We start from the raw sequence: 22,307 nt of genomic DNA on the forward strand, positions 1-22,307 counted from the left end.
GCCCAAGTTGGTGCTATTAAAATGAGTTTGAGTTTGTTTTGACTCAATTTGTTTACCAGATAAGGAAGGAGAGGGAGAGGAGGAAAAGCGTAGGCAAATATCCCTGACCAGTTCATCCATAGGGCATTGCCTTGGGACTGCCTGTGTGGGTATCTGGATGCGAAGTTTTGGCATTTTGCGTTCTCTCTTGTTGCAAACAAGTCTATTTGAGGTGTTCCCCAGAGTCTGAAGTAAGTGTTTAGAACTTGGGGGTGAATTTCCCATTCGTGGACTTGTTGGTGATCTCGAGAGAGATTGTCTGCAAGTTGATTCTGGATCCCTGGAATAAACTGCGCTATTAGGCGAATGTGGTTGTGAATTGCCCATCGCCATATTTTCTGTGCTAGAAGACTCAACTGCGTTGAGTGTGTCCCCCCCTGTTTGTTTAGATAATACATAGTTGTCATGTTGTCTGTTTTGACAAGAATGTATTTGTGAGTTATAATTGGTTGGAAAGCCCGCAATGCGTGAAAAACTGCTAGCATTTCTAGGTGATTTACATGCAGTTTTGTTTGTTGTACGTTCCATTGTCCTTGTATGCTGTGTTGATCGAGGTGTGCTCCCCACCCTGTCATGGAAGCATCTGTTGTTATTACGTATTGTGGCACTGGGTCTTGGAATGGCCGCCCTTTGTTTAAATTTATGTTGTTCCACCATAGAAGCGAGAGGTAAGTTTGGCGGTCTATCAACACCAGATCTAGAAGGTGACCCTGTGCTTGTGACCATTGTGATGCTAGGCACTGTTGTAAGGGCCTCATGTGTAGTCTTGCGTTCGGGACAATGGCTATGCATGAAGACATCATGCCTAGGAGTTGTAATATCATCTTTGCTTGTATTGTTTGTGTTGGATACATGCGTTGTATGATCTTGTTGAAATTTTGAATTCTTTGTGGACTTGGAGTGGCTACTCCTTTTGTTGTGTCTATTATGGCTCCCAGGTATTGTTGTATTTTGCACGGCAAAATGTTGGATTTTGCAAAGTTGACGGTGAAACCTAGTTTGTAGAGGGTTTGTATGATTTGATTTGTGTGTTGTAAGCACTTTGTTAGTGAATTGGTTTTGATTAGCCAATCGTCTAGATACGGGAATACATGTATTTGCTGCCTTCTGATGTGTGCAGCCACTACTGCTAGACATTTTGTAAAGACTCTTGGTGCGGTTGTTAAACCAAAAGGCAATACTGTGAATTGGTAATGTATTCCTTTGAATACGAACCGTAGGTATTTTCTGTGAGATGGATGTATTGGTATATGGAAATACGCGTCTTTGAGGTCTAAGGTTGTCATGTAGTCCTGTAGTTTTAGCAATGGTAACACCTCTTGTAGCGTGACCATGTGAAAGTGGTCTGATTTGATGTAGGTGTTTAGTATTCTGAGGTCTAGGATTGGTCTCAGTGTTTTGTCCTTTTTTGGTATTAAGAAGTACAGTGAATAGACTCCTGTGTTTGTTTGTGTGTTTGGTACTAATTCGATTGCATTCTTTTGCAATAGTGCTTGAACTTCTATTTCCAGAAGGTCGGAATGTTGTTTTGACAATTTCTGTGCTTTTGGTGGTATGTTTGGAGGGAATTGTAGGAATTCTATGCAATAACCATGTTGGATAATTGCTAAGACCCAAGTGTCTGTAGTTATTTCCTCCCATGCTTTGTAATAATGACCTATTCTTCCCCCCACTGGTGTTGTGTGGAGGGGGTGAGTGACATCTGAGTCACTGCTTGGTTGTAGGGGTTTTGGGGCTTTGAAATTTTCCTCTATTCCTAGGGAATTGCCCTCCTCTGTATTGGCCCCGAAAGCCTCCCCTGTACTGTCCCTGGTAGCTGGACGGTGTTGCCTGCGAGGTGCTGGCTTGTGTGGCCTGACCCCGAAACCCCCCTCTAAAGGGTGTCTTGCGGAAGGTGCTGTAGGTTCCTCTGCTCTGCGGGGAGTAGAGTGCGCCCATGGCTTTAGCAGTGTCGGAGTCTTTTTTAAGTTTTTCGATTGCCGTGTCCACTTCTGGTCCGAACAGTTGTTTTTCGTAGAATGGCATATTGAGCACTGCCTGCTGTATCTCTGGTTTGAACGTTCTTAGCCATGCGTGCCTTCTAATGGTCACAGATGTATTAATTGTTCTTGCAGCTGTGTCTGCTGCGTCCGTAGAAGATCGTATCTGGTTATTTGATATGTTCTGTCCTTCCTCAACCACCTGCTTTGCCCTTTTTTGAAGTTCCTTGGGTAGATGCTCGATGAGGTGTTGCATCTCATCCCAATGGGCTCTGTCATAGCGCGCAAGTAGTGCTTGAGAGTTAGCGATGCGCCACTGGTTTGCAGCTTGTACTGCGTCCCTTTTCCCAGCTGCATCGAACTTGCGGCTCTCTTTATCTGGGGGTGGTGCGTCCCCAGATGTGTGGGAGTTGGCTCTTTTCCGAGCTGCTCCCACTACGACGGAATCTGGTGGCAGCTGTGTGGTGATGAAAACAGGGTCTGTAGGAGGTGCTTTATATTTCTTTTCCACCCTTGGCGTTATTGCCCTACTTTTGACCGGCTCCTTGAAGATTTCCTTTGCGTGCCGAAGCATACCTGGCAGCATAGGCAGGCTTTGGTAGGAGTTGTGGTGGAGGAGAGGGTGTTGAATAAAAAGTCATCCTCGACTTGTTCTGAGTAGAGGTTTACGTTGTGGAATTGTGCTGCTCTAGCCACCACTTGAGAATATGCTGTGCTGTCTTCAGGTGGTGAGGGCTTTGTTGGATATGCCTCCGGACTGTTGTCCGACACTGGGGCGTCATATAAGTCCCAAGCGTCTTGATCTTGGTCACCTTGGCTCATGGTGGTGTGAGCCGGGGAATGTGACGGAGTTTGCGTCGGTGAGACGTTAATTACAGGTGGAGGAGAGGGTGGCGGAGTCACCTTTTTCACCATCTTTGTTTGTGGCGCCTGGTCTGTTTGAAACTCCAGTCTCCTTTTTCTCCTAATAGGGGGAAGGGTACTTATTTTTCCTGTTCCCTGCTGTATGAAAATACGTTTTTGCGTATGGTCCACTTCGGTGGATTGCAGCTCTTCCTCAAACCTATGCTTTCGCATCTGAGAGGACAGTGATTGCTCCTCTGTATAAGAGCCTGGACCTGGGTCGGTTACGGGTTGTTTCGGCACCGAAACCCTGCCTGTATCTTTTTTCGGCTCCGAGGTGGCTTTTTTCTTTTTTAGAGTCGAAACCTCTCGGCGTCGATCTTCGTCTGTGCCGATGTCTCGACGTCGAGCCGTTTCTACACCGCTATCTCGGTGTCGTTGCTTCTCTCAAGCACTTTCTCGATCCCGAGAAGGCTGCGTGCCGGTGTCTCGACCGGAGTCGGACGATCTCGGCACTGTTTGGGCCTTTTTCGGTGCCGATGGTCGGTCACCGAACTTATGGGTGGAGCCATGGCCTGGTGGCAGTGTCGTCCCCTGGGCCTTGTCACTTTTCTTATGTGTTGTTTTCGACGTCTTACTCACGGTTCTTTGATCGTCGAATTCCTCTGAGTCCGATTCGTGGATCGAAAAGGTTTCTTCTTCCTCTTGTTCCTCGAACTCTCGGTGCGCTGTCGGCGTGGACGCCATCTGAAGTCTCCTGGCTCGACGGTCACGGAGTGTCTTTCGGGACCAGAACGCGCGACAGGCTTCGCAAGTCTCCTCACTGTTCTCAGGTGACAGGCACAGGTTACAGACCAAATGTTGGTCTGTATACGGGTATTTGTTGTGGCATTTGGGACAAAAACGGAACAGGGTCCGTTCCATCGGCGGTGTTGGACATGCGGTCGGGCCGACCAGGCCCCGACGGGGGATCGAAAAGTACCCCGAAGGGCACCGGAGCGCGTCGATCTTCGATGCGGTGTTGAATCTAACTATGCCGATCCCGAACGCAACAATACCGACGAAAATCTTCCGAAATCTACTAACTTTCCGTTCCGAAACTCGGAGCGACAGGAACACGTCCGAACCCGATGGCGGAAAGAAAACAATCAAAGATGGAGTCGACGCCCATGCGCAATGGAGACAGAAGGAGGAGTCACTCGGTCCCGTGACTCGAAAGACTTCTTCGAAGAAAAACAACTTGTAACACTCCGACCCAACACCAGATGGCGAGCTATGCAGAACATGTGTATCTACAGCGACAGATGCCATCGAACATTCTGTTTTTCAAATCCGCCCTCGCCTGACCAAGTATTTTTCTGCAGTTATCCAGGATGTCTAGGCTGACATGCTCAGGAGACAAGCTGTGAAGTTTCGGATGTAGAATGTGGCTGCTGTGGTGGAACAGCAGATGCGTATTTCTGCCCAGAGGAATGGCAGTGGTGATAGACAGTGCAAAAAGGCCCGTGCCTTAACACTGTCTCGGCCACAATGGGGCTAACAGGATTATACGAAAGGTCTCCCTCTTGATACTGGATATTGTCCTCGGAACGCGGGAAGAGGCAGAAAGGCAAATGTTCCACTGTAAGTCATTTGAAATGTATCTCCATTTGTTCTGGTTGCCTGAGTCTGCTGGCAAAGGACCAGAGTTTTTTTGTTACTCCCTGTTGCAGTATCAATCGACTTCGGGTTTACCCCACAGAAGAAATATTTTCTGCATCATGTGTTAACTTAGCTACCACTCATGACATCTCCCCGTCACTGCTGGTCTGTTCCTATGAACACCAATGACTGGTGTATTCTGGGGACAAAGGAAGCCCGGCCCCTGCAGATGGCCTTAGGTTCCAATACCATGATATGAGATTCTACCTGTTTACGTCAGTTATTCCCTTGTTCAAAGTTCCCCAAGATGTGCACCCCAGTTTTCTTGAAGAGACATCTGTAGTTATTATGTAAGTGAACGCCTGGGGCACGAAGGATAAAGCTGCAATGGTATGGTTGCTGTTTGTCCACCATACCAGTGATGCCTTGACCTGATCTGTTCTGAGTACCTGAACCTTGAGACTGCACGCACCGATATTAAATTCTTCTTTCAGAGGTTTCATATGGAGACAGCAGTTGGATGCGAATGGTAGGCATGAGGACAGCATCCATAAAAGATGCTTTCGATTGCTTCCCTGTGTAATGGAAACAAGTGGAAATGCTTAGTATGTGGTCTTCGGATTGAAATGCCTTTCCTTCTCTGGTATCTAGTATGAAGCAGAGAAAATGAATCCTGGTACTGCGAGTCATTGCAAATATTGTGGGATTCCAAGTCAGGCTGAGCTGTGAATCTGGTACAGACAAGTAGTAGAGGAAGAAGCTGTCTCTGGAACATGATTCCCCCTTTATGAGCCAGTTATCCACACAAGGGAAGACTCGATGACTTTGGCTTCAAAGGACCGCAGCAAGTGCCGGCTTACATTTTTCAAAGATGTGAAGCAGGCATGAGGCCAAATGGAAAATTACAATGGAAGGACGAATCTCTTGGAAGCTCCTGCAACCAGACTGTGGAATTTCATAATCTCGTCAGGCACGTATTCCACTAGTGGTGGTTCACGGTGTTCCAGGAGATCCGCTATAAATTAATCTCATTCTTGATGGTCTGGAAGTGGAGTTGTGTCAAACACCTGCTCTTCACCTTCTGCATCACAATATCCTGCTAACTTGACTTTCCCTGAGGAGGTGGAGGCAGCAGCTGTGGTGCTGATCCCCCATCAGCAGGTTTTCCGTCCCCTCCTTTGAGATCACAGATCCATGCAGGTAGTCTTGGAGCCACGGCGCTTGGGGACATGCAAGAAAGCTCTAAAGAAGACGGTACGTCCGGAGTAAACCTGGGCACCGCTGGTGCCAGCACAGTTTTCGGCGATAATGAACTGCCTCGACAACAGGGCTGCTAGTGTCACAGTAGCTGATGACAATGTGGTGGCTTTTGTGGATGGTGGTGCCATCGACAGGTACTTTTTGAACAGGGAGGCCAGTATACTGCACACTGTATGCCCTGCTCAGTGTTGGGTTATGGGACCTACTGGTCACAGATGGATGTAATCTCGTCAATCTGTCTGCCAGTTTATGGCTTTAGAAAAAAATACAGTAACAGTGAACACTAGAATCTCAAAAATGCAGCCACTCCCATCAAAAGGATTCAAAATACAGTTTTTGAACTCAAACTCTTCTCTAGAAGACCTGATTGACACTGCGGACTCATTTATATTTAATTTGATGGAGGAAAAGGAGAAGCAATAAAAACCTAAACCTCAATTTCACATTCACACTTGCCTGTCCACACATCAACCAGGTGAATCATCTGACCCAAAGCAGCCCTGTGTAAATACACCGCACATCTGTATGCGGCACCAACAGCCAGTGACAGAACTGATGCGGCCCTCTAAAACTGATGTACCTCCATCACACATTAACACACCAACCACAGCATGCACCACCAAAACCAACATGCACTGTAAGCTCGCCGCCAAGACCAATAAAAGAACCATGCCGAGGTGCACCAACCACACCAATAAACATTACCACGCCTACACGTTACTGGTGCCCATTCCCAGATTCCACACTCAGTCACACCGACATTGCTGTCTGAAGCCCATGCAAAACTTTTTCCCACACATACCTGCCACACTCACCCGCGGAGGCAGAAAGCACATCTTTGCAAAGCTTGAGCCAGAAAGGGAGTTTCTGCAAGCCCATTGAAGTCAGCATGTGGCACAATGTCTCCTGGATGTCCTGCCGAAGTCTATGATCAGACTCTCGGTCCAGCAGGATTAGCAAGGCACCTTCCAGGCCAATTTCTCGGAGGTTCACCTCTGAGGCAAGGGAGAGACAAAACATTCACTTGGGCCTAGAGTGAAACTGACATTTTCAGTGCATCTAAGAGTTAAGCTGATATACAAAATGTTACAATACAGAAAGTCAATCAGTTATAAATGTAGACATGCTGCAAAGTAATACTAAACAGTAAGCGATCCCAGACGTTCCAGATGGGCAAGTGTAAGAAAGTAATAAGAGATGTATAACACATTGCAAACACAGATATACCCTCAGTGTCGTAGTAAAGCATTCCCAATACAATAGTCTGAATAATCTGGATTTGTCATGGCACCAAGAGGACGTAAAAGGGCAGAATCAGAAAACAAGTTTAATGGTGCAATAAAACACTGGGAAAGGGGAAGGTGCAACAATCCTAGAAGGCTACACAATGCATCCCTAACTTAAATGTACAGCTGCAGAAACAGAAAATGAAAGACTCACACCATCAAAGGCCTGAAAATAAAAGATCACTTACTTAGACACAAGTTCACCATAAACTCTGAATTACATGCTGTAGCTGAAACTGCTGAGAACAAACCTGTGCACTGAACTAGAGAACAACAAACATGAGCAAGCAAAAGTGAGTTCCACAAAGTGAAGCAGTTTAAGAGGGGGTCAAGGGGGAAGTAATAAAGTCTGATAAAACACCCAGACACTCATTAAACAAGCCCAGGAAATGGTCTGAAATGTGCCCACTCCTGGTATTACCACTACCAAGGGTTCCATTAGCTGCAGAAGCTGTAAAAATCAACCTCATTACGAGATGGGCCCTGAGGGGCCACAGGAAATGAGGACTTAGTGGAGAATCGAGAATTCAAAGTCCACTTTCCTCGGAGCTTTACTTTGCCGCAGTCTTTACACTGGAACTTTCAGCAGAGTTTGTTAGTGAAAATCTTACAAGGTCACATTTGGTCTCCCAGGAAAGAAAGTGGGGTGCCCAGATCAGGTCCCTCATCTAGTGCAACAGCCTCCTTCACCTCTCCAGACTCAACCTCGAGGAAAATGTCTGGGAGTAAGAAGAAACAGCCACAGCAGTTCACAAAAGAGACACCCGTCTTACCTAAGGTAATATCGTCTTCACCCTCCTTGGCCAGGGCAATCGCATGGTCCGAAACCTCTGCTGCTTCCCGCTGCACCAGCTGGCACAGACAAGCTAGCACTGCTCGCCTTAGCAGCAGGTAGGAACTGCAGAGATTCACCTGCAGGTACAAGGAGAACATGTGAGGGCACTGGACTGCCAAAGGGACCACTGAAGGCAAGTTCACCATCAACCACAAGAGTCGCAGGGAAAACAGGACTGGCTAACAGAATATAAACCCAACCGGAGGTGAAAGTCGAACAGGTACTTTTCATCCAGTCGCAGAGTCAACTCAGAGAAGGCTGTGTGAGTGACCCCTTAATGCACAAACACGCTCAGGGCAGCCAAGACCACCTTTCACCCCAGGAAATATGTTATTTGCAAACAATCTGGAAAGCTGAGGGATGGTGACCCACTGGGAGAATTCAACAGAGGAAAGCATTTGACATGATGTGGGATGTCAGTGAAGAAAGGAGGACATGAAATGGCCAAGCTTCAAGCGCCTGGAGCTATAGCTAAAGTCGAGTAACTTGGGCTCTGAAAAACAAAAAAAGAGATGGGTGGAATGCTTAATTAATCTCGGTCACTGGTCATTACTCGGGTCTGCATTCCAGATGAGAGAAACCCCAGACTAGTATTGACTTTTTAGGCCTTCTCAGCGAGAACCAGTTTGAGTCCAATGTCGAGACCCAAGCCTGAGATTTATGACATCTTACCTAGAAAAACAAGAAAGTGATCGGTGGAGCACTTGAATTAATGTGGTCACATTCTAGTTTCTCGTTTATTTCTTCACAATGCTATGCTAGATGGAGACCAGTCATATGTAAATCAGTCTTGAACATGCTAAAATAGAAGAGTCCACCCTAAACAGTCACATACTGCCTGGTAAGTGGACTCACCATGTACACTCAGGGGTGAGCATCTATCAAAGCCTGCAATGGGATGTGCAACCTTAACATCTGTGGCCTTCACTAACCTGAGAGTGCGCTTATCTGCAGTCATGCACCCACTGTCATGGAAATATTACCAGAATTACCTGCAGAGGGATGGACAAGTTGTGGGGGGACATTCCTGTTGGGGAGATTGCAAAGAATTGGAGAGATGATCACCCTCTAGTCGAGGCACAGTATTTCTGCAACTGGTATTGACTGTCCCAAAATAATATGTGCGGAGGAAGGGTAAGGGGGGGTTCACACAGTCCACATACACAAGCAGGAACCTTCTTAGGTGCTGGACACCCAGTGCTGAGCCTCCTAAACTAAAGAAGGGAAAACTGGTGCTCCAGCCTGCACTGATGGGTGGGAAACTGAATGTACAGCTTGGCTAGGTTACGAGTTACTCCGAAAATGAGGTGCAAGGGACCCTTTAGGGGCAGCAAGTTGCAGGAATTTAGAAGTTGCCAGAAAACTGCACAGCCAGCCGCAGTGAGCCAGTGAAGAAGCAGAATGCATCCCTCCCTCTGCGGTTACATTATTGCATTTAAATGCGGGGGAAGTGGGCAACAGAAAGCTCATCTCATGCTACTGTGGCAAAGCAAAGCACAACAACACCCTTGCTCCATGCAGCCCTCGACTGGAAGAAAACAGGATGTACTGTAAGCCAGAAGTGCACAACTCACGTCCAAATCCTGTGCTGGGTAGAATTATAAGCAGCAAAGCCCCAGCGCTTGACTGTGGTGTATTCACCGCTTGGCATTACAGCAGCCAGCCAGGTCGTGGTGGATGTTGAAGGAATAGTCAACACAGAGTACCTAGTCAGCAAGTGTTAAAGACTCAATGTTGCCAAGAGGCCCCAAGCAGGATTTCTGAGACAAATATGCAGCATGTCTTCAATAAACAGCATGCTAGCGTTGCACGCCACGTGCGTCCTGCGGGAAGCCATCAGCGCAGACATGTCAACATCAGGCACTGCAGGCATAGGAAGTGCCAGTCGTGTCACCACAGAACCGTGCATGCCGCTGCACGCAGGATATGGCAATGAGATTACAATGTCAATGTAACAGCGGGATGGAAGAGGCACTAGGGAGGAAACAGTTCCAAAGACCTACCAATACTGAATTATCCAACAAGATTTCCTGCATAGAGAAGATGAAAACAGTAGAGCAATGAGCTAAAGGCTGAAGGCGAGCACGCGTAACAGGAAGTCAAACACTGGCACTTAACCCCAAGGTGGTAGGTGAGCGGGAAGGGTTGGTCTTCATGAACCAAGCGTTGCTGGATGAGTAAATGCAGCTCTGCCAATATCACCAGCGGTTAATTATTGGAGGACAACAGTCTATGTCTAATAGTGATAGATATGCATGGCTACACTGCAGTGAAAAATGTACCTGTGCGCCTTGGCCTTTCTGACACTGAGCCGAGGACCGGTCTGCTCCAACGCTGATCACCCGGGCTCGGTAGCGGTGAGGCTCACTGCAACTAGGTCTACAGTCCGTGATCTGGGACTATGTAGAAGCTGCGGGAACTTTAGACACTCCGAACCACTTCACATTTTAAAAGTCAATGTTTGGATAGAACAAGCATCTATGATGCGAATAGGAAAAGAGACTTCTCCGTAATAACCGACCTCGTGTGCTTCTAGGACCCTGCAGTCACTATCCCTTCTTCCGGGGCCAGGAGCAGCCACATTTTAGTGCTGAAAAGGCCAAGGTACAACGCACAATTAAGTGTTAAGAATCTTTGGTTTACACTGCTCCTTTCCCTGGACTCTTCTGATCTGGATTCTGAACGCTCTGCAGGTCTTCAGTGCTAGCGGAGTTGTACATGACTGAAGCCAGGGCGCCGGCAGGCATCACTGAACGGTGCAGCGCATTCATCCACTCCAAACTATTCTGACTGTCCCACCCACCCGCATGTGTTAGAGCATGGGGTGCCCCAACCTGAAGACTCCTGGCCACTTCTGGCCTGCACACCCTCCCGCTTTAGGCCCTTGGCAAAGCAGAGCGCTAGCCAGGGATGACCAACCAGCCCCAAATACTGTCTTTAACATACAGGAACTACATGCAGACTAGGGGAAGATTGATAAGGGTGAAATGGGGCAGAGTATTGGAAACAGAGATCAGATGTATAACAAGCCTGAATCATTAACACACGTGATGTCCACAGCAAGGTTACTTACACACAGGCTTGGCACCAGGCTGGAGAGGTTGACATGACGCGGGGCGAACATGTGAAGCTGCTGAAGGCACGAGATTGCTTGGGCCTGCACCAGGCCATCTGGATTTTCCTGCATGATTGAGCAGCCCAGCAGACAGGAGGCTCGCAGGGAAGACATGGATGTGCCACTGCCTGCAGAAGAAAGAACGGTAACAGGCGGGGCTGAGGCATGTGTATAGGTCAATGCAAAGGTTCGAGGCACAGACACTGAATACAAGGCACTGAATACACGCACTGAGCCAAACTGCATCCAACTTTGAGTTAGTCACTGAAAGCCACGTGTATCATTGCTCCATTTAGTTTTCTCTAAATAGCGATTTTAAGAAATCACTACTTAGGGAATGAAAAACGTTATGCAACGAAACACTGATTCTCTAACAGAGACTCCCTCAGTCGCAATTAGAGAATCACCATTAGGAAATATGACTCCTTTCATTCGGCCCATAGGTGCAAATGATTTTGCATTTCCTAATTTGCAATTTCCTATTAGAAAATTGCAAATTAGGAAATATGAAACTAAGGGTGCCAAAGGCCAAAGCCCCCCCCCCCCCCCCCCTTTGATGCAACTTTAAAATAAATGGTGCTCATGTAAAGCGTACACATGCCCTCCTGGCATGTGTGCGGTACATGGCACTTTAAAAATACATTTTTAATGCATTGTTTAAAAATGCACATGGTTACCATCGACTTGGAGTCAATGGTAATAGCATTTCCTAAATGCCCATTTCGCATTTAGGAAATTATTGGTACATGTGCTTAGAGAATCGTAAACAGGAAATCCCTATTTACGATTTCCTATTTAGGGAATCGCAAATTGTGATTCCCTATTTGGAGTCACAATTTTAGGAAATTCCCAAAAATTGGGATTCCTTAAAATTGGACTGCCAATACCTTTCATACATTAGGAAATTCGAATTTACCAATTCGCACCATTTGTAAATGCAAAATCTGATGAAACATATGGCCCTAAATGTGTTAGGAATATACTACACAGAACCTACAGTTAAGGAATGAGTATTGTTGAGGAGATGAAAGTCCTTTACTTTGGTGGAGAAAGCTGCAACAATGTCCTGTTCATTTTTTAGACCAATGGTAGCCTTCTACTGATCTCAGAGTGCAATAAACATTCAGTTCAAACTGGCCTAATTATCTGCTCTGGAAAAATGTGACTCTGTTAAACTTGGCAACATTGGCATGGATTCCCCAAACTTTTTGCCTCTACTTCCCAGGTTATTTCTGTGTGCTGGACTCGGTTTCTGCAGTTTCGTTTGCTCTGGACACTTTGCCACTGCTGACCAGTGCTAAAGTGCAAGTGTTCCCTGTATAAATTGTATGTGTACATTGGCTTATCGATGATTGGCAAATTTGATTTACCCGTAAGTCCCTAGTAAAGTGCACTAGAGGTGCAAGGGGGCCTGTAAATCAAATGCTACTGGTGGGCCTGCAGCAATGGTTGTGCCACCCACATTAGTAGCCCTGTAAACATGGCTCAGACCTGCTACTGCAGTGTCTGTGAGTGCAGTTTTAAACCGCCAATTCGACTTGGCAAGTGTACCTACTTGACAGTAAAATACTGCCAAATTCGGTTTTCACTGTTGCAAGGCTCTCTCTCTCATAGGTCAACATGGAGGCTGCCTTTAAATATTATTAAAGTGCAGATTCCCTTTGGAAGCAGATAGACATGTGGAGTTAGGGGTCGCTGAACTCACAATTTAAAAATACATCTTTTAGTGAAGTTGGTTTTTAGATTGTGTGTTTGAAAATGCCACTTTTAGAGAGTAGGCATTTACTTGCTTAAACCATTCTGTGACTTTGTGGGTTCAGGGACAACAAAGACTTCTCTCCGCAAGCAATTGGGCTTTCTGCTGAGAGTCCTGCCTGACAAGTGGTGCCCTAACCGGTCTCTGGGCCCTTGAAAGGTGCAGCTGGTGGAAAAGGACAGAAATCCACGCAAAGACCGCCGTGCGGGGATACTTTCAACGCACCACCCGCCTCGCAGCTGATAAAAGACATGCCGCCGGCCTCGCGGCTAGAATCGGTGCTCTACCTGCATCGCGCCTGGGACATCGACACAACGCGGCTGGAGAAACGATGCGCAACACCCGCAGTGGCTGCTCTTAACGACAAGCCACCAGGCAACGCAGTTTATTGACACCGTGCGACCGGATTTCGACACATAGCTGGGCGCGGAAAATCAACGCAAAGTCTGCCCAGACCTGAGGTGCTCATCCGGATCGACGCATTGCTCTCTTGCGGGAGAGAAGAAACGACACACGTCAACCCGACCGGAGGAGGAATGACGCACAGTCTCGCTTGCGAGTGAGAAATCGACGAATCGCTGGCCTTTGACACACTCGCCCGTGCGGCTTTATTTTGATGCTACCCAGGTACTTCTGTGCGCTAACAGCGTTCTCACTGTTTTCTAAGGATTTAAGATTCTTATTCTTTTTAAAATTCATATCTTGACTTGTGTATGTTGGATTTTTGTCACTTTGGTCTTGTTTTGTTTTGATACATTTCTAAACCTGTGTTTTGTTGTTTTGTTTTCACTGAGTTACTGTGTGTGTTGGTACAAATATTTTACACATTGCTTCTGAAGTTAAGCCTGCCTGCTCGTGCCAAGCTACCAAGGGGGTACGTGGGGGTTAACTGAGGGTGATTCTCCTTTACCTTGACTAAAGTGAGGGTCCTTGCTTGGACAGGGGGTAACCTGACTGCCAACCAAAGACCCCATTTCTAACAGACTCCAATGACAAGACCTATGGCCAGAGCTTAACCGCAATCGATCCCCATGACTGGCTGAAGTGCTGGGATTTTAAAAAGGCTGCACTGTCTGCTGGCTCAGGCTTCCTGATGCTACCACAAAACTGGCAGAAATTCGCAACACTGGGTTACAGTTGTATATGGTTTTTGGGCCAACCTAGAGCCAACTCATCACAAGGAACTGATCTGCTACAGAGAAGTCAGCTCCTGGGTGACCATCTCACCACCTCTACCAACCACAATCCCCCCCAACACCACACTTCTCACTCTAGCCAGCAGAGGTGGAAAAATCATTCAGTACCTCAAGCATACAGACAGATGCTGGAGCTCACTGAACGAGAAACAAAACAGAACGAGAAACACACACGCAGGGTGGCACAGCTCTTCCAAGAAATGAACAAAACGTATCTTTTGATAACATCCTGAAATGTGTCATATTGTCTGCTGACTCAGAGCTACATTGCCTGACTGGAAAAACCCAGACCCATCAGAACTATGACTTCTCCCTTAAAACCTGGACTGTGTCTTTCCAAGAATATGCTAGCCACTGAACTGGAAAGGTCTTGCCTTTTGTACCCAAAGAACTTAGGGCCAGATGTAGCAAAGGGTTTTTCCCATTCTGTCTCAATGGGAAAATGTGTTCGTACATATGGCCCTTAGAGTATCCATAGTTACTGCGCTGATTACATCAAGATTGGACTTCTGCAATGCACTGTATTTGAATATTAATCAATCATCTCTGAATGAGCTTCGGCTTATTCAGAATGTAGCAGCCTGTCTAAAACTAGGACTACCAAAGCTTTCTTCAGCCTGGGTGGGTCTAAGACAGCTTCACTGGCTTCCCATAAGGAAATATATCACTTTTAAAGCTCTCTGCTTGACACATAAGGCTTTCCACTCTCAGGGATCAGGTTATCTGTGATCCGCCTTAAAGTGGTATATTTCTAGTTGCCCTTCAAGATCTGCAGGCCTCCGGGTAGCGCCGCTGTAAGGAAGTTAGATAGGGGGACCAGGCCTTTTTGGTGACTGCGGCAAAACTTTGGAATTCTCTCCCAGTACAGATTAGAGGCTTGAACTCTTGGGTACCTTTTCACAAGCAACCTAAAACTTGCCTTTTCTCACAGTAGCTCGCTGCAGGGTCCCTACCGCTCTGCTTACGTAGTCAATCGCTTCGATGCCTTTGGTATGAGTGGGCTCCTGAAGTACCCCACATTCAATTCAATTCTATCTCCATCTAAAATCCCACAGTTTATTCCATAGGGCAGTAGCTCTAAGAATAAAACTCTTACACTGTCTTAATCACTAGCAAAATAACCCAAAGTCAACCTAAAGCAAGGATTTTGGTTGCACCCAGGTGGCAAAAGGCACTATAGCCAAAGTATACTATAGTGGTTTTTAATTCTTAGATCCAACAAAAACATCATTCCTATCAGGTTTCAAATGTGGTGTAGATGTTTAGACAAATATAAACCTAAGAAACACCAAATATCAAGTCGGTGGTCTGGACATTCCATTACATATTCTCAAAACTGTACTCTTGATAATGTTGCACCCTGGGTGACCCTAAAACATTACCCAAGATTAAACCTTAATCCTCAACCAACATTAACGAAAGAGGAAATACTTTACCTAAATCTTCACCTCCCGTCCATGATGTCTCATTTACCAGGGTGTAGTGGTATTTTGGCCTTGGCTAGGAAGCCCCTGATCTTTTCCACAGCCCCCTTAACCAGCTAGGTACATTTCTAACTGTTTTAAAATTCATATGTGGTTTAACTGTCCCGTCATCGACAGGAAGCGCTATGATACCTTGCAGTTCTGGCCCCAATGTGGTAATGAGGGCATTGAGGCAGCGGCCCAGGCTTTGGTGAACCTCAGCGTAAGCCGGCGGCACAGACAACAGTAACCGGAGGAGGAGGGACATGGATGGTTCCACATGCACGAGGTAGAGAGCACTGGCAGAGTCGATGACCAATGACAGGGCATGCACCGACCAGGCCTGGAAGACAAAATGGGAAGAAAATCAGTACACTACAAGCTGGAGGAGAACGATTAAGGTGCAATACAAAGCAGCAGCCCTTCCACGGACACAATATGGCTACACATAGGTTATGGTGTGTCTACCTGTATACAGCAGCACTTCCAGAGACACGAGATGGATACAACAGGACACAGTGTGAGTACCAGTACACAGCAGCAGCATTTCACAGACACAAGAGTACAATATTTTACGGTGCGTCTACCCTTGCTAGCCATCCTTCCACAGACATGATATGGCTACAAATAGGTTATGGTGTACCTACCTGTATACAGCAGCACTTCCAGAGACACGAGATGGGTACGATAGGTTACAGTGCATCTACTTGCACACGGCATACACAGTAGCATCCCTTCAACGGACACAAGATGGGCACCATATGTTACAGTCTACTTTTACACGGCAGCAGCCCATCCACAGACAGGAGATGGGCAGAGTATGTTATGGTGTCTCTCGCTGTATACTACAGCGCTTCCCCAGACACGAGATGGAAAAACAAGATTATGGTGCATCCACCTATGCACACATACAGCAGCAGCAGCCCTTCCATAGACCAAAGATGGGTTTAACAGATTATGATGTGTTTACCTGTATCCTCAGTAGCCTTTCCACAAGAATGAGATGGGTACAATACGTTATGCAGCAGCCCTTCCACAGACACGAGAGGCGTACAATAGTTTATAGTCTGTCTACCCTTAACTAGCAGCCCTTCCACGGACACGAGAGGGGTACAATAGGTTATGGTGTATCTACCCTTAAGTAGCAGCCCTTCCACAGACAAGAAAGCGGTACCATAGGTTATGGTGTGTCTACCTTAAATAGCAGCCCTGCCACAGACACGAGAGGGGTACAACAGGTTATGGTGTGTCTACCTTTAAATGGCGGCCCTTCCACGGACACGAGAGCTTAGTGTGTCTACCCTTAACTAGCAGCCCTTCCACAGACCCGAGAAGCATACAATAGGTTATGGTGTGTCTACCCTTAACTAGCAGCCCTTCTCTTCCACGGACACGAGAGGGGTACAATAGTTTATGTTATGTGTACCCTTAAGTAGCAGCCCTTCCATGGACCAGGGAGGCGTACAATACCTTATGTTATGTCCATCTGTACGAACACAGCAGCAGGTGCCCTTCCACAAACATGAGGTGGATACTATAAGTTAAGGTGTAACGACCTGTATACAACAGGAGCTCTTCCACGGACATGAGGGGTACACTAGGTTATAGTTCATCTAACCTTAGCTAGCAAGCAGCCCTTCCTCAGACACAAGAGAGGTACACTAGGTTATAGTGCATCTAGCCTTAGCTAGCAGCCCATTCACGGACACAAGAGGGGTACACCAGGTTATAGTGTATCTAATAACACAATTGATGTGTACACTGTTCCAGAAAGGGATGTATCTAGGGGAACTTTAATGTTCAGGAGCAAGAGCCCTCACACATCCGATAGGATGTCATGCTTCATCATCGGGTTGCTCCTCGTCAGACCGGCGCTGAAATGTCTGACGGGCTCCCCGTTAGGGGGCTCTTTGCCGGATATCTTTTTATAAGTGGCTGCCGTAGTGATAAACACTCACTAGAAATTGTAAAGGTCAGGCACTTTTTCTGGCAGGAGAGTGATAGTTTAAAATTAGTTCTCAGCCCCACTAAAATCAGTATTGTTTAATATATCAGAATGGCAGGGTATCTAACCTTAGCTAGCAGCCCTTCCACAGGCACAAGAGAGGTACACTAGGTTATAGTGCATCTAACCTTAGCTAGCAGCCCTTCCACGGACACAAGAGGTACACTAGGTTATAGTGCTTCTAACCTTAGCTAGCAGCCCTTCTACGGGCACAAGAGAGGTACACTAGGTTATAGTGCTTCTAACCTTAGCTAGCAGCCCTTCCACGGACACAAGAAGGGTACACTAGGTTATAGTGCATCTAACCTTAGCTAGCAGCCCTTCTACGGACACAAGAGGGGTACACTAGGTTATAGTGTATCTAACCTTAGCTAGCAGCCCTTCTACGGGCACAAGAGGGGTACACTAGGTTATAGTGTATCTAACCTTAGCTAGCAGCCCTTCCACAGGCACAAGACGTGGTCAATAGGTTATGGACTGGTAGGCAGCAGAAGACCTGCACCAACATGAGATGGGTGCAATATGTTATGGCACCTTCGGCAAAGGCCTGGGGCTGGCTATGCTATGGTGTATCCGAAAGTACAAAGTACTATCCAGTGTTGTTTAATTTTGGGAACTGCTCTCTCTAGGGAATAATTAAAGGGGTGAGAAATAAATGTAACTACATGCATGTGTGGGAACGGTAGCAAAGGGGCATTGGAGGAAGCAGGGGTCATATACTGACATCTACCTACAGAGGTAAAAAATGTCAGAATGCAAAAAAACAACAACATTTTATTACACGGTCACTTACTCGTTGAGGTAATGAATGTCCAAAGCCTGTTTCACTTTTCTCATGGATGAAGTGAAGGGCTGGGGTGGGGCTATTGCAACATACATAGCGCCTTGAAAATCAAGCACTTAATAATAGATTTGTATTTCAATAATTGCCAGAAAGAAAACACAACCAGCTGAAATAGGATTCATGGAAAGAGTCAGAAATACTTCCCTGCCCACCAGGTTTAATGCCTCCCCAAACATGTTCTGAGCCTTTCAAGTAGACGTTTAGTCAGTATCACAAAAGGGGTATTCTAGGATATTAATTCACTCTCCCCAAATCTAATGCTATGATGCGAATGAGCCAAATCCCCATTTGCTTCTAACACAGCTATTTTACAATAAGCAATTTTGCAATAAAAGTGCCGAATTATTCATTGTACAAACACAGCTAAACATGCTCCCTTTGAATGGGTGGAGCGCAAATACAAAAGTTAAAGGCTGGTAAATGTGTTTGCGTCTTTAACCTCACTGAATAAAGAAGACCGTTCCGAAATACTGGCCCCTCGTATCTTGGGCCAGGTGTGCAGTGGTTAGTACTTCCGTTCAGAAGGTTGGTACCAATGGCATAAAAGCTGCGCCACATGAGAAGATCTGTCACAGTGCTGCATGCTGGATCACATTTTGCAGGCGGGACTACTGTCAGATGTCAGTCTGTAGCAAACAGAGGTGACAGTGATGGGGTAAAAAGGGTGTCTTGTCTCGCTCTTTAATTAGCTCTGCCAGTTCAATGAAACTAGGTGCTTTGCTGAATCCAGCTGCGTGGGAATGGAAAATGTCACTTACCCAGTGTACATCTGTTCGTGGCATGAGACGATGCATACATTAGACATAAAAAGAGCACTAATGTATTACATTGACAGGCCGAAACTATTTCGGAAAACAAAACAATTGTTCGTAGCTTTCCAGAAACCTCACGCAGGTAACCCTATATCCAAACAAGGCATTGCCAGATGGATAGTTAAATGTATTCAAACCTGTTACCTGAAAGCAAAAAGAGAATTACCCACTACACCAAGGGCACATTCCACTAGAAAGAAAGGCGCCACAATGGCATTTCTTGGAAATATACCAATGACAGAAATTTGTAAGGCAGCCATCTGGTCTACGCCTCATACATTTACTAAGCATTACTGTGTAGACGTGTTAGCAACACAACAAGCCACAGTAGGACAGGCTGTATTAAGAACATTATTTCAGACAACTTCAACTCCTACAGGCTAAACACTGCTTTTGGGGAGATTACTGCTTTGTAGTCTATGCACAGCATGTGTATCTGCAGCTACACATGCCATCGAACGGAAAATGTCACTTAGCCAGTGTACATCTGTTCGTGGCAAGAGATGCTGCAGATTCACATGCACCCTCCAGCCTCCCCGGGAGCCTGTAGCCATTTTTTGTTGCATGAAAATTGTAAATATGTAAATAAGGAAAATGTCACTTATCCAGTGTACATCTGTTCGTGGCATTAGTCGCTGCAGATTCACATGCTGTGCACATCCAGCCATCTGGTGTTGGGCTCGGAGTGTTACAAGTTGTTTTTCTTCGAAGAAGTCTTTTCGAGTCACGAGACCGAGGGACTCCTCCCATTTCGACTCCATTGCGCATGGGCGTCGACTCCATCTTAGATTGTTTTCCCCGCAGAGGGTGAGGTAGGAGTTGTGTATGCTAGTAATAGTGCCCATGCAATGGAGTGAATGTGTATGTACATAATAAAGTTTCAAGTAATCTATTTACAAATGTTTAAGATCTACTTCTAAACGGCTACAGGCTCCCGGGGAGGCGGGTGGGCGCATGTGAATCTGCAGCGTCTCATGCCACGAACAGATGTACACTGGGTAAGTGACATTTTCAGTTCGATGGCATCTGTAGCTGCAGATACACATGCTGTGCATAGACTAGTAAGCAGTTATCTCCCCAAAAGCGGTGGTTCAGCCTGTAGGAGTGGAAGTAGTTTGAAATAAAGTTCTTAGTACGGCTTGACCTACTGTGGCCTGTTGTGCAGATAACACATCTACACAGTAGTGTTTAGTAAATGTATGAGGCGTAGACCATGTTGCTGCCTTACATATTTCTTGCATTGGGATGTTTCCTAGAAAGGCCATAGTAGCACCTTTCTTTCTGGTTGAGTGTGCCTTTGGTGTAATAGGCAGTTCTCTCTTTGCTTTAAGATAGCAGGTTTGGATGCATCTTACTATCCATCTGGCAATACCTTGTTTTGAAATTGGATTTCCTGTATGAGGTTTTTGGAAGGCAATAAATAGTTGTTTTGTCTTCCTAATTTCTTTTGTCCTGTCAATGTAGTACATTAGCGCTCTCTTGATGTCTAATGTATGTAGTGCTCTTTCAGCTACATAATCTGGCTGTGGGAAGAACACTGGTAATTCTACCGTTTGATTCAAGTGGAACGGTGAGATTACTTTTGGTAAAAATTTGGGATTTGTTCGTAGAACAACTTCATTTTTGTGTATTTGAATAAATGGTTCTTGAATGGTAAACGCTTGAATTTCACTCACTCTTCTTAGAGATGTGATGGCAATTAAAAATGCAACTTTCCACGTTAAGTATTGCATTTCACAAGAGTGCATGGGCTCAAAAGGTGGGCCCATGAGTCGTGTTAAGACAATGTTGAGGTTCCATGAAGGAACTGGTGGCGTTCTTGGTGGTATAATTCTCTTTAGGCCTTCCATAAACGCTTTTATGACTGGTATCCTAAATAATGAAGTTGAGTGCGTAATTTGCAGGTAAGCTGAAATTGCAGCGAGATGTATTTTTATGGAAGAGAAAGCTAGTTTTGCTTTTTGCAGATGTAGTAAGTATCCTACTATATCTTTTGTAGATGCGTGTAAGGGTTGAATTTGATTATTATGGCAGTAATAGACAAATCTTTTCCATTTATTTGCATAGCAGTGTCTAGTGGTAGGCTTTCTAGCCTGTTTTAGGACCTCCATACATTCTTGTGTGAGGTCTAAGTGTCCGAATTCTAGGATTTCAGGAGCCAAATTGCTAGATTCAGCGATGCTGGATTTGGATGCCTGATCTGTTGTTTGTGTTGTGTTAACAGGTCTGGTCTGTTTGATAGTTTGACATGAGGTACTACTGACAGGTCTAGTAGTGTGGTGTACCAAGGTTGCCTTGCCCATGTTGGTGCTATTAGTATGAGTTTGAGTTTGTTTTGACTCAACTTGTTTACTAGATATGGAAGGAGAGGGAGAGGGGGAAAAGCGTAAGCAAATATCCCTGACCAGTTCATCCATAGCGCATTGCCCTGAGACGGATGTTGTGGGTACCTGGATGCGAAGTTTTGGCATTTCGAGTTTTCCTTCGTTGCAAATAGATCTATTTGTGGTGTTCCCCAAATTTGGAAGTAAGTGTTCAGTATTTGGGGGTGAATCTCCCATTCGTGGATCTGTTGGTGATCCCGTGAGAGATTGTCTGCTAACTGATTCTGAATTCCTGGAATAAATTGTGCTATTAGGCGAATGTGGTTGTGAATCGCCCAATGCCATATTTTCTGTTAGGAGACACAACTGTGTTGAGTGTGTCCCTCCTTGTTTGTTTAGGTAGTACATTGTTGTCATGTTGTCTTTTTTGACAAGAATGTATTTGTGGGTTATCATGGGTTGAAATGCTTTCAGCGCTAGAAATACTGCTAACAGTTCTAGGTGATTTATGTGTAACTGTTTTTGCTGCATGTTCCATTGTCCTTGGATGCTGTGTTGATTGAGGTGTGCTCCCCACCCTGTCATGGAAGCATCTGTTATTTATCACGTATTGTGGCACTGGGTCTTGGAAAGGTCGCCCTTGGTTTAAATTTATACTGTTCCACCATTGAAGCGAGAGGTAAGTTTGGCGGTCTATCAACACCAGATCTAGAAGCTGACCCTGTGCTTGTGACCATTGTGATGCTAGGCACTGTTGTAAGGGCCTCATGTGTAGTCTTGGATTTGGGACAATGGCTATGCATGAGGACATCATGCCTAGTAGTTTTAGTATTATTTTGACTTGTACTTTTTGTTTTGGATACAAGGTTTGTATTACATTGTGAAATGTTTGTACTCTTTGTGGACTTG

At 45.9% G+C, this 22,307-nt stretch overlaps 1 protein-coding gene across 4 annotated transcripts in view; it reads right to left on the bottom strand.

The window, feature by feature from the left end:
- The window catches only part of HEATR5A (HEAT repeat containing 5A), a 362,218-nt gene that overhangs the window by 153,424 nt on the left and 186,487 nt on the right, over window positions 1–22,307 (bottom strand). For all 4 annotated transcript variants that reach the window (XM_069209087.1, XM_069209090.1, XM_069209089.1 and 1 more), the window contains exons 20-23: window positions 15,567–15,756; window positions 10,957–11,126; window positions 7,822–7,960; window positions 6,578–6,757 (exon numbers count right to left, since the gene is read on the bottom strand). In XM_069209087.1, the coding sequence (XP_069065188.1) occupies window positions 6,578–6,757; window positions 7,822–7,960; window positions 10,957–11,126; window positions 15,567–15,756 (679 nt within the window). The remainder of the gene's footprint in view (window positions 1–6,577; window positions 6,758–7,821; window positions 7,961–10,956; window positions 11,127–15,566; window positions 15,757–22,307) is intronic.

Source organism: Pleurodeles waltl, chromosome 9 (genome assembly GCF_031143425.1).
Source record: "Pleurodeles waltl isolate 20211129_DDA chromosome 9, aPleWal1.hap1.20221129, whole genome shotgun sequence".
Taxonomy (NCBI): domain Eukaryota; kingdom Metazoa; phylum Chordata; class Amphibia; order Caudata; family Salamandridae; genus Pleurodeles; species Pleurodeles waltl.